This window comes from Rhopalosiphum padi, chromosome 1 (genome assembly GCF_020882245.1).
Source record: "Rhopalosiphum padi isolate XX-2018 chromosome 1, ASM2088224v1, whole genome shotgun sequence".
NCBI lineage: Eukaryota > Metazoa > Arthropoda > Insecta > Hemiptera > Aphididae > Rhopalosiphum > Rhopalosiphum padi.
The window spans coordinates 12,738,992-12,751,916 of NC_083597.1; the positions used below are offsets into that span (position 1 = coordinate 12,738,992).

At 23.3% G+C, this 12,925-nt stretch overlaps 1 protein-coding gene across 3 annotated transcripts; it reads left to right on the plus strand.

Moving 5' to 3' along the window:
- Nucleotides 1–231: 231 nt before the first annotated feature.
- Nucleotides 232–12,200, plus strand: LOC132932444 (uncharacterized). Of its 3 annotated transcripts, none has more exons than XM_060998824.1 (20): nucleotides 232–563; nucleotides 1,948–2,589; nucleotides 3,636–3,829; nucleotides 3,902–4,004; nucleotides 4,092–4,196; nucleotides 4,261–4,424; nucleotides 4,489–4,678; nucleotides 5,277–5,352; nucleotides 6,416–6,590; nucleotides 6,741–6,864; nucleotides 7,450–7,620; nucleotides 8,038–8,143; nucleotides 9,039–9,112; nucleotides 10,459–10,533; nucleotides 10,625–10,773; nucleotides 10,851–10,954; nucleotides 11,021–11,187; nucleotides 11,247–11,399; nucleotides 11,505–11,653; nucleotides 11,733–12,200. In XM_060998824.1, exons 2-20 carry the CDS (start codon nucleotides 1,950–1,952, stop codon nucleotides 11,904–11,906), a joined length of 3,093 nt encoding a protein of 1,030 aa, XP_060854807.1. In that variant the 5' UTR covers nucleotides 232–563; nucleotides 1,948–1,949; the 3' UTR covers nucleotides 11,907–12,200. The 3 variants fall into 3 exon arrangements, with proteins under 3 accessions (XP_060854807.1, XP_060854804.1, XP_060854806.1); XM_060998821.1 differs by having other exon boundaries at nucleotides 233–563; nucleotides 7,447–7,620; XM_060998823.1 differs by lacking the exon at nucleotides 232–563 and adding an exon at nucleotides 619–744 and having other exon boundaries at nucleotides 7,447–7,620.
- The last annotated feature ends 725 nt before the right edge of the window (nucleotides 12,201–12,925 follow it).

A 12,925-nucleotide genomic window follows, 5' to 3' on the forward strand; every position in this document is an offset into this window, starting at 1 on the left:
ACTGTGTATAGAGATAGACTTAGGTTTCGGTATGATGACTATAATTTTTATTTTCATTTATTTTGTGGTTCATTCTTCATTCATTCATCGATATATTTTCTCGTCACTAGTTTACCTTCGCAATCAGTCTTCACAGTTCACTCTCCTATTTTTATTTTGAGGGGTAGCGCCTGTGATACGACACCTGTTTCTTATCATTCCAATGTGTTATTTATTATCTTATCAGTTTTCAACCTTTGAGGCTTTGAACTTTTTATTTTTAATTCGAAACTAATCAAATCACTGTTGTTTTTATGAGTATATTACATAGTACATACCACTAAAACACGTACCTTTACTTACTATTACATTTCTTGGAATTGTTAGAAATTATGTTACTTTTATGTTTATTACAGTTTGTAGTTGAACATTGTGTGATTTTAATTAATTGTTCGTTAACATGATTGTACACCTCGAAAAACATGTAAATTTGTTTTTGTACAATTAATGATATAAAGACCTATATTGACCAGCTTATTCATCAAAAACAAAAGCTCTTTGTTGTTAATAATTAAGATCAGTTTGTGAGTACCTTTTGTTCGTATCTGTTTGGTTCATATTTGTTTATTGTCAATTTAATTTTAAAATTGGTTTGTTATGTGAGATGTATTATTAGATTATGTAATGTATATTATCTAGTATTGAATTCAATATGTTATATCTATCATTTCCAGACATATCTAACAATGATCTAATAACTCACAAGTACTCTAAATTATAATTTATTGTTATTTATTCTTACCTGAGTAAAGTAATATGTAGATACTTTTACATATATGATGTTTGTTGTAATATTACATACAGCCTATAAAGATAATTATGATTCATATTTTATAGTTTTTTTGGTTACTATAGTAACATTTTTTAAATTTCAGCAAATAAGTTTGATAGGTATCAGTCACAGATCTTTAAACATTTAATTCCAAACATTGGATAAACTATTAAATACTATAAAATATAATATACTTTATCTGATTAATTCAAATCCAATATAAATTTTTGTCTATAATTTTTTTATGGTACTATATGCAAATCTATTAATATAAGCCTCACATATACAGTTATAGATGAATGACCTTTTGTTTAAAAAATATTAAACAGTGTATTTCAATATATTAGTATAAATAATAATTTTTTGGTAGTACTTATAGTATATTTAGTATATTATTCAGTTGGTTGTCCTGAAAAATAGATAAATTCTAGACAAGGTTTATGATCTGTTTACAAATATGAATATTAAAAAAGAATTTTAATCATGCCACTGCATTAAAATTATTGAACTAAATTCATAATGCTTTCAAGTATTATCAAATTAATAAAAATCATATATTTATAAACTAATTTTTGTCTGTTGTTGGACGATTTTTATTTTATCGATATTGTTTACAAGTTGATTGTCTTAAAGTATGAGAATCAAAACTTAATTCTTGATATTTGTTCAAAATACAAAGTCTTTAAAGTCTTACTTAATTTTTGCTTATTCTTTGTAAAACGATAAATATTTTTACTATTATTTTTCATAGTAATTTAATTAAATGTCATTAAGTATTTTTTTTTATATCTAAAAATACCAATTTTTATAAAAATATTGAACAAATAGTTAATATTTTTATAACATAAAAAATGTAAGTGAAGCATTACCTCAAATTCCCAACAATATTTCGTTGTACTAATTTCATGATCATATTTAAAGCATAATAAAATAATTACTTTCAATAAAATATATAAATGAAATATAATGGTTTTTGAAGATTGTATTTAATTACTAACTTTTAACTAGAATATACAAAAAACGTTGTTTAACATTTATTTTTTATATTATATATATTGTCAGTATTATATAATCAGTAATATTTTAAAAATTGTCCTTAACAATAATTATGTATTTTTTATCATTTATATTTTCAGTAATGGAATCCGTTAATAAGCTGATTCAACTATTAAAACGCAGAGGAGAAAATTTTGTCACTGGTCATGAAAAATTAATTCTCAATACAGAAATTCTTCACACTATTAGCACAAGAGTATTATCAACACTTCACAATGATCATATTTTAAATCATCACTATTTATCTGAAATTTTAAAGAAAGTTGCGAAGTTAAAATTACTAAAATCATCTAATTTTGATCTCAATCAGTCTATTGAACTTTCCCCTTTTCATAGTCTAGTTTATTTAGAACTGTATGATGTAGATATAGAATGGTTAATAGGTTTGAATTATGAAAAGATTGAAGTTTTAATTATTTATGGTCCATTAAAATCTTTAGCTGTGTTGTTAAATAAAAAATGGGCTAATCTCAAGTATTTGGCACTAAGAGGAACCCATCTTGAAGCATTAGATAATTCAATATTACTAGCACCTTCTCTTACATATTTAGAAGCGCCAAGAAACTTACTAACTGAAGTCAAATATATTGAGAAACTAGAATGTTTAGACATTTTAAATTTAAGCATAAATAGACTGACTCAAGTACCAATATTAAGCGATTATGGAGCTAGAAATTTAACTGTATTAATATTGAGTTATAATTGCATAAACAATTTATCAGGTGACTATATTTATATTTATAAATTATTGGTTTAAAACAAATTTGCATAATAAAGCGAAATTATTCATTATTCATACACATACTTTATATACTGTTTTATTATTTTATGTTTGTACACTTTTACGTTTTACCTAAACATTTAAAATTATTGTTTTTTAATTCAAATTTATAAATTGCATTGTCATTATATCAAAGTATTAAAATTATTAAATATATGTCCACCAAATATTCATAAATATGTAATTATTAGTTATTAATTACTTACCTACTGTGTACCTAGCGACATAATATAGTATAGACAATATATTTCATTTAATTTTAAAATGTATTATTATAAGTTATAACTTAGATTATTTAACTGCTTAAAAACAATAACATTATATTAAATTTAAATCCACTTTAGAAATACATCAAAAATTCAATTATTCTCACTCTTAAAAATTAAATACAGTTTATTCATTTGTATTTGTTTGGAATAGTTCCAAGTATTATTGTTAAACCACATAATTTGAGCATGACATTATACTTTAATTTTTGAGTTTTAATTATAATCAGAGCCGGAATTAAGACGAAGAAACCTCTAAAATATACTTTAAATATAAATTATTTATATGGATCATTCTATGATCATTACAAAAATAACCACTTGAATAGTTATGTATCAATGTTTTGTATACTTAGTAATAAGTGGGTATTAAAATAATTTAAAATGTAACTTCATACAAAGTATTCATACAAAGTATCTATCTAATATTATAATTTTTATGAGATATTTTTTTTAATAAAAATGTGTATATTTTATTATTATCCCCGGGTATCAAAAATTAATTTCTAGAATTCGAGCCTAAATTTATAATATCGTTCATAGTTATTTTAATTGTATCTAAAGATTATCTAAAAACATCTAAAATAAAAGTAAGCTCTAGTGTGGCCCTTGTGTACAGTGATAAATTTAGATAATAATAATAATAAAAAAAAAATTAGATAGATTATTTAAAGAAATAGAAATTTGTATTTATTATTATTTTATTATATTCATTCCTTAGGTTTATCTAAATTGACAAATTTAAAGGTATTAGATTTGTCAAATAACATGATTGTGCACCATGAATCAATATCAGCAGTGGGTGACATGGCTTTTTTAAAATATTTAAATTTAAGCCACAATCCTGTAGGTTATATAAAGAACCATAGAGAAATAACTTGTGGATATCTTCATGAAAATGCAGCTGTTGAACTAGTAAAAAATTAAAAAATAAACGTATAAATTAAAGTGTTTGTTTATTATATTTTTGACTACTCACTGTTACAGTTTGAACTTGACAATCGACTACTTTCAAAATCAGAAAAACAATTTGTTGGACAGTCTTCCAGATCATTAGATGTGTCATTTTTACATTATCAACAGCCTCCTAGTAAATTATTAGTTTATAAAAAAAAGCCTATGTTAAAGAAAATAATACTAATAGTGTTATAAAAATGTTCATTTATAATTTTTTTAGCAAGTGTTAAAGCCAAAAAAATAAGATCTCCCGTTATTGAAGACCATAAATGGGGGAAAAGTTGCATTATCCAAACTCCTGTACTACCAGAAACTTCAAAAAAAGGTTTCTTTAATTATATAATTTAGTTTATACAAGTGGTTAAATTTATTTATTTTTTTATTTTTAGAAATTCCGAAGTCAGAACATTTAACCACAAAAAAAAAAATTGAAAATGTACGGGAAATGTTTGGAGAAGATAATTGGTTACATAGTCATGCTGGAAGTTATGTTCAAGATATTTTGGGTATCAAACAGCAGTCAGAAAATGAATCTTTTTGTGAAGAAGTTCCTGTACCGATTTTATTTTTAAATTTCTTATATCATATAAATAATAAAATTTTTAATTTTTTTATAGGTAGTACAAAGTATTGAAGACTGTAATTCAAAATCTAATGATCTTACAGATGAAAAAGAGTGTATTATATTAAGTAATGAATCTCAATCAGAAATGGATATAGAGCCAGAAATTGTTCAAACATTAAAAGTTGATTCAAATCTAGAATATTACATGTTAAACAAAAACGAAGAACCTTTAAGATTATCAGGTTCGCTAATTTCGAAATCAATTAAATTTACTAAAATTGTAATTATTCCTTATTTTATATATTAGTTGTTTAATGTGTATAATTGTTTTCATATAAGAGTAACTTAGGACACCGCTTACAATTTCTGTCTGGTTGGGTCAGATCATAGCCCTGATAAATTCAGTTTATGTTATACACGGGGCATGATTAGCCGTGGCTGGAAAATTAGATTTTGTTTATAGTAGTGTTAAAAAACTTATAAAATTTTTATTTTTTCCACTCCAACATTAATTTATATGTATATTTTTGGTGGCTGAAATAGGCTGCATGAAATTGTTAAGAAAATAAGAAAAATAATAATTAATCTATATATCTGAATTCCGATTATTATAGTTTGGTTACAAATTTGCAATAGAAACTATAATGATAAAAACAAAATGCAACTAGCCTAAAAACATATATATATTTAAAATTTTTATTTTTTTAACTGATATTTCGTATACATAATTATACAAATTTCTACTGATACTAAACTTTCTTATTTAATACAACAAATGTCTGATAAATTTGTAAGTTTTTACTATAACTATACTAAGCTTATATATATTTTGTTTTTTAGAAAAATATTGGCAAGCTCAAAATGTTGATGTGATAACTAATGAATATTCCAATATTTTATTATGTTTAACTGAAAGGTCAGTATTTTAATTAAATAATAGTTTTTTTTTTTAATTATATATTAGTCTACAAATGTTATTAAATTCTGTAATTTTACATGAAATAAATTATTATTAGAACAATGATAAAATAATATAAATATTAAGTATATATTACAGTAGAGCCTCGATTATCCGAACTAATTGTTTCTATTTATTTATAATTTACTCTGTAGTGAAAAATTAGTAAATTTGATAATAGTAAAAATATACAAATGAAATGATTAATAAAAAAAATTTTTTTTTTAAAGATTTACTTGTATGTTTCCCTAAAAATATGTTAGGCATTGTAGCATGATAAGGACAAAATTTTAAATGTATCTTAAGGCACTTAATCTGAAAATATTAAAAAAAAATTATTTCTTTCAAAATAACAGTATTTTTGATAAAAATTATAAATACATTTTTTTTTCTTATTTTAATAATATGTTTTTAAAATAAATTATTCATATGAATAATTAAATGTCTCTTCCTCCAAGTAGTAAGTAAGTGCCAATGTCTATATATTGTTCCATCATATTCAGTGTAAAAAAACATACCTATTAACAATAAAAATAAATGTAATAATTTGTTAGCACTTTTATTGAGGCTATAATAATTTTTAAAAAAATCCATTTTTTAACTTTTTTTGGTATAACTTCCTATGTAAAAAAGAGTCATTGTTTTTAAACACTTTCAAATTGTATGCCTTAAAATAATCATTTTGAAGAAAATATTGAAAAATTTGTAATACCATTTATGCCAAAAATAGTTAGCAATAAATCTCCAGGAAGAGTTACCTGAAAGTTCTTTGATAAAAAAATTGAAAAAAAAAGTGTTTTATATTTAGTACTTATAATTAAAAATATCATTGTAATCATAATAATACATAACAATACATTTTTTTAATCTCAATGGGTGCATGGTATACTTTAGTGTACGCTAGCCTTAAACGTTGACTATTAAATAATTAATAGTAGCTCAAAAATGCATGTACATTTTCATATCTATTAAACTAAAAAAACAATAATGTTTCTAATAATAATTTATTAATTTACTATAGAGAATTAAAAGAAAGAAATTCTGTTGATGGTCATTTGCTTGCTACCTGGAGCCGAGATTCTATTGAAAGTTGTGTCAAAATTGGATTTGACCCTATTAAATTGCAATTAAACTTTATGACTATTCGAAAAAACCTAAATCAAAGAATATATACAATGAGTGAAGATGATGCTAAAGTAAGCTAAATTATTAAACAATTTGGAATAGCTGACTTTCAAGTTATGTGAATTTATTATAATTCTTTATTTTTACTAGTTTTTAGCTTTCTAAGAAATATAAAATGTAATACATTGTATATTTTGTGATTTATTTGTTTATATTTTCAGGATTTTTTAAATATTATTAGTATCGAATTAGAATCAAGAACATTAAGTGAAATGAACCAATTGGTATTTAAATGTATAAAATGTGATACAATATTTTGTCAAGAAAACAATAAAAATGTTCTTAGTAAGTATAAACTGTTAATAGAAAAAAAAATGTTTTTAATTAATTTTAAATTATTATTATTATAGCCTTAATGAATCAAATATTTATAACATTTTTTGTATAATACCAAATTCTGAATTTAATTTCAGTTAGATTTTGTAGTAATTGCTAAAAATGTGTAGGTGGGCATATACCGGACAATGGATTTAGTATAATATAAAAAGTTTCTAATAATATGTAAAAACAATAATGTAGATTAAGAGCTGTGAGTACATGGGTAATCAAATGGTAGTTTACTATAGGTCTGAAAATTGTTCAGTAAGCATTTAGTTACATCAATAGATATCACAAATTACAATATATCAAATAATTTTAAAATAATATTTGTTACGGATTTTAAATTTGATTCTTGTACTGTAAAAATTAATCATCATCTGTACATTCCATTATTCCAGTATTTAACTAGTTTTGAATTTATAAAAACAGTTGAATGAAACCTTGAGTTTAATATTATTATATTATGTAAACTATATGTTGTAAAATGTATTATGTATAAATATTTATATTTATCTTAGTTAAAAAAAAAAATTTATTTTTTTCCAGAAGAAAAAAGAAAAAACTGTTGTCCTAGTTGTAACAGCTATATAATTATACAAATAGAAGAAGAACTTCTTCCATCTACTTCTAATAAGTCAAAGCAACCATCAGAAATAGATGAGCAAAATTTTATTGACGAAGAAAACTCTAATAATTCAACACCTATTAATTCAAGATCTAGTAAGATTAAAATATGTTTATATAATATGCAGGTCTTGTAAAGAAAACATTTTAGAATACATAATATTTCATGTCATTTGTAATTGAAAAATGTATTTGAATACTTTTTTTTTAAGAATAATTGCATATAAATACAAATACTTTTTAAAACTATTCAAAATACTTAAGAAATTGATACTTTAACTTATTTATAAATATTTAAAATAAATAGTTAATACATACATTCACATACTTAAATAGATTTAAGAATTTAAAAATCTTACTATAAATTCTTAGAACTATTTAAAAATATTTAATAGTTGTAAAAAAGAATTTTAAAATTAATTAAATACTAATACTGTGTCTTAATACATAATAAGACTATATATAAATTTATATTTATATTTAATAATAATATGAAATTTTAAAAATTTTTAGGCTCCGAAGAACCGGAACAACGAATATTTTCTAGTAATGATAGCGATATAGAAATTATAAGTAATCCTAGTGAGAATTCTGTTGAAATTCTGGAAGTAATATCAAGGTATACTTGTTCTATATTTATGTTACATTTTTATGCTTTGAAATCTTAACCCATTATCAGCTTTAGAGATCTAATAAATAAAATATTCACCACAATTGAAAACATTATTTTCTTATAAATTATAATGCATACAAATTAATTTAAAAAAATTGTATTTTATTTTTTTAAATTATTAGTGGCGATTTCAATTGTTAATTATAGTATTCATGTATTATTTAGGTAACTTAAGAGTCCAGATGTTTAAAAATAAACAATAATATATTTATAATAACAATAAAAATTTAAGTATAAAAAACAAATTAACAGAAAAAATAAAGATACTTCAAAATTTTGCATTTCAACATATTGTTCTAATTCAATAATTCTCGGGGATATAAAAGATAAAAAAAGCTACAATAAATTTACTATGACGCTATGCAAATAGCTAATTTTTATTTTTTTATTTCTATTGTCCTCATTCTTATCTAGTGGATAATTCCAATTTTGATTAAGCCTTATTCTTTCTTATATCAATGATTAAAAAAGGAAAAAAATGCCTAAAACCTTTTTGACCATAAATCATAATTTATAATTTATATAGCACACCATTATAAATATATTTTGGGAGAACCAATAATTTAATATTTTCGACAAGGAAGTTAGTGTGTGATCTATTACTTTTTGTTTTTAACACCAATCTTTTAGATATTTAGTATTTACTCATTACATTTTTTTATGTTTTTATTTTTTAATTCATCACTTTAAAATTTAAACTAAGTTCTAAGTGTATTTTTTCACTGTTATAATATGTACTATTTAATATTTGGTTTAGAATTATTTATTAATATTCCCATTTTATGAATATTATTATTATACTTAAATATTATTTTTAATCCAAATTATATTTATATTATAGTAAAGAAATTAAATCAGAAAAACCTCAGCTGACTGTTGATGTCCGGACTGCATTGACTGAAAGTAGCTCTTCAGGTTAGTATTTCTATGATTATATTATAAGTAATTTGTACATTAAAATTTTTACTCTGTTGGGGATGAGATAATGACAAAAAAATATTACTTCAACTGCTTATTACTACATCGATCATTACTGTATACTGTATCCATCTCATAATACAGTATTAATATAGTATGTTACCTACTATGAAATGTTACTTTAAAAAAAACTGTACACGTGTAGTATGCTACTTACCGTAGACATTTTTATTTAATTATATTACAGAAAAATACCTTTGAATTAAGTCATTAAAAAAAAATAATATATAACAGTTGTACAGTATTATAGCTAAATAGCTATTGTGATAACTGGTAAATATCCTCCTAGAGCCATGATAACTAACTTTTAGATATATTATTGTATCCTATGTTGTACTTTTTTGCCTTGCTATGTTTGCATGTATATTTTTTTTTGTGAGTATTATTTTGTATATATTAATTACACAACTATTTATTTTAAAATAATATGATGAATAGATCAATGCACTATTTGTTTGGGCATATTATAACATCTAATGAGGAAACATGTGTTAATTAACTTCAAGAAAAAAACTTGTTGCCAGAACGCCCAGAACTTGACTTTTGTCCAAATTTTATTAGTTTCATAAATTGTAATGTAATTATTAATTGGACAATTGATTGTTAGTAATGTAACATACCATACTTCTCAGTGTTTTTGATAGGTAGTATACTACACAAGTTAGTAGTTTGATTCTCCTTATTTCTGTCCATTATTTTATTCTCTTCATAATGTATAATTATCTTTAATTAATACAATAAGTGTAGCGTACAGTGCAGTTATGTATCAATTTTGGTCATAATCTTATTTTGAATATAGTATAAATTTAGCATGGTTAATTGGTGAGTATTGACGTATTGTCATTGATGGACATTGGACAATTTCATATATTCTCTTTTGTTTAATTTAATTAAATTTATATAGTATACCTTTCTACATAATATATAATTTTAATAACGTAATATCAAAACTGATGATCATTTTTCTTACTTATGCATTGTAGTTTATTCTAAATATAATTTTTTATGTAAATATACCTACTAGAGTTCTAGTCAGTTGAATACAATGTATTTAACTAATATTTTGTTATTAGATGTATAAAATATGATATTTAATTCAAGTTAATGTAATTACTAGATATTTCTAATTGCTGAGTTATTTTATAATAAATAAGTACAAATCTTAATAAAATACTGACATTAACTAATTCCTTTTTTAATAGTTCAACATTGTATCTTTAAAATTTTTATTTATTGTGGTTTTTGTTGCATTTTAATTTAATTAATATTAATATTAATATTAGGATCAATGACAGATAGTGTGTGTACCGCTTATGAAAGTCGAAAGCAACACAACAACAGTTCGTCAACAATGAAAGGTACTGTATTAGCAACTAAATATAATACATTTATGTACCTAATGAATACATTTAAAATATATATATTATATTGTTTGCATAATAAAAACAGGAAGTAACATCGATTCTAGGATTCCATCGGTAGTAGATGTGCCTATTAAGTTTTCTTATGATGATTTTGTATCTATCGATCTACGGTTAAAATCATATGTTCAAAATAAATATTTCCGGGATAAAGAAGAATTTGTATTGGTTTTTCGAGTAGGTTGTGTTATTAAATTTGTTATAAAATATTTAATTTAAATTTAATTTAAAAAAAACCATATTTTACTCAACAGTGTAATTGTATAATGACAAGCCCAGATCACCGACTTGATGGGTGTGTGATTATATCAAACAAATCACTATATGTGTTTAAATTCATTGGCCAACCAGATGAACTGTAAGCAGTTGGTATATTGATTAATATGCTATTCTTGTATTTCACTATATTTTTTATCTTGTACAGCTTACAAAAAGTATCTAGACATCGGTTAAGTCTTGTCAAGTCCATTGCTGCTCTTCCATGGAATGTTGGTCTATCTATATGTGTCACTCAACCAGAAAGAGACATGAAATATGCATTTGTTTTTTATGTGCCACATATTACTATACGATTAATTGCATTTTTAGAAAGTATGTGATTATTTAAATGTTAACTATCAGTTCTATTCTATTATTTGCCACTGTTTCAGGGATAAAACCATTTGAACAACGAGAGGTATTAGTTTCTTCCCCAAACACTAATTCTTATTTATATGTCAACAATATTCTTTATAAAAATGAATTGCACTTACCTATAATTCATGTGATGTTTTGTGAGTGTGCGACAATCATCACAGATAATGGTAATTAATGGGTATAATATTATTTTATTTTGAATCAATTGTTTTTATTGTTACTACGAGTAATTATCATAGAAATATAACGGAACTAAATAATATTTATTTTAGGACTTGTTGAAATTATCGACTTACCGGGTATAGTGATTACGGAATATGAACTAGTAGTATTAGGTGGTGAATGTGCATGGCTGATACCTTACGATGAACATTTCCCAACATTAGCTCATGTTCAACAAATGAGTGCATTCATTCGTATTGTGAGTTATGCTAACTTAAAATTATACACATTTATTAAACAACATTGTGAAATTTACTCATTTGGTTTCTTTTCTACAGGATAAAAACAAAGAGACACTTGGCTTACACTTTAATGACAATGTATCATGGTCATTGATAGTAAATCATATTGAAGCTGAATACCTGATGGATGAAACAATAAGAATAATAACAAACGCTAAGCAAAAATTGTGTTCTGCCATGCAAATGGCCAATTTAAATTGCTCAACTTAAATGAATCAAGTCATCCAATAAAATTGTTACAGCTCAAAATGTCACAGATTTCAGAAACGTGTGCAATTTAAATTTTTATTTTTTAAATGAGATTATTTATTTTTATTAATCCAATCATCTTATTGACATTAACATTATTCAAATTTGTGTGATTAATTTAAATGAATCCATATAGAGCATAATAATATGTGCAACTACTATTCATTGTTATTTATTATTATTTCTAAAAAATATAAATTATTTGTGAAAAAAAATATATCTATAGTATTCATTAATAAAAATATATCAACTGTATATGTGTGTTAATTTGCCAATTTTATCACTAATCTATACTTCTAATCAAGGATTTTTTTAGATAAATATTTTAATTAAAATTATTTTTCTTCAAAATCATCTGTAAATTTTCTTTTGATTACTTTATTATATATATTGTTAGTATTCAACTACCAAATAAATAACTTTAAATCCAAACTTAATGAATTATATAAAATACAAATGTACATTTAGAAGGATTTACTCTATATTTGGAACACGGCATATCTATAGCCGTGATTTAGAGAGCAGTATTGTAAGCCCATTGTATATACTTAAACACTTAAACTGTCTACCAATTTAAGAAAAAAAAAAAATATTTAAATGATTATTTTTATTTTAATAGCTATACAAGCAAATATCTGAAGTTCAAAATTCCAGTGATATTATACATAGACGCAGGGGCATATTTAGAAATGTCTTAAAAAAAAGTTCAAAAAGTTCAAATTTGCGTGCATGGGGTAGAGTTGTGAAATATCTCATATAATAAAAATAAGTATAAAATACGGTGAATGGGGTGAGGGGGCACGGGCCCCATGTGCCCCTCCCTTAAATACGCCCCTGGGTAGACAGCAAACAATTAATTATACTTTAATAATTGTATTTAGTTAAAATATATTTACTAAACTGGAAGAATAATAGTACAACTATGGGAAATGGTATGTATAAAATAATGAAATTATCATTGGCATCAAAAAAGGTATGCT

What these genes read in the sequence shown, in the direction of transcription:
- LOC132932444 (XM_060998821.1), top strand. Translation starts at nt 1,950, where the DNA reads ATGGAATCCGTTAATAAGCTGATTCAACTATTAAAACGCAGAGGAGAA. An exon ending in TGAGTGAAGATGATGCTAAA is followed by an intron (nt 6,591 to 6,740) that starts GTAAGCTAAATT and finishes TTATATTTTCAG; the next exon opens with GATTTTTTAAATATTATTAG. An exon ending in GACTGAAAGTAGCTCTTCAG is followed by an intron (nt 9,113 to 10,458) that starts GTTAGTATTTCT and finishes TATTAATATTAG; the next exon opens with GATCAATGACAGATAGTGTG.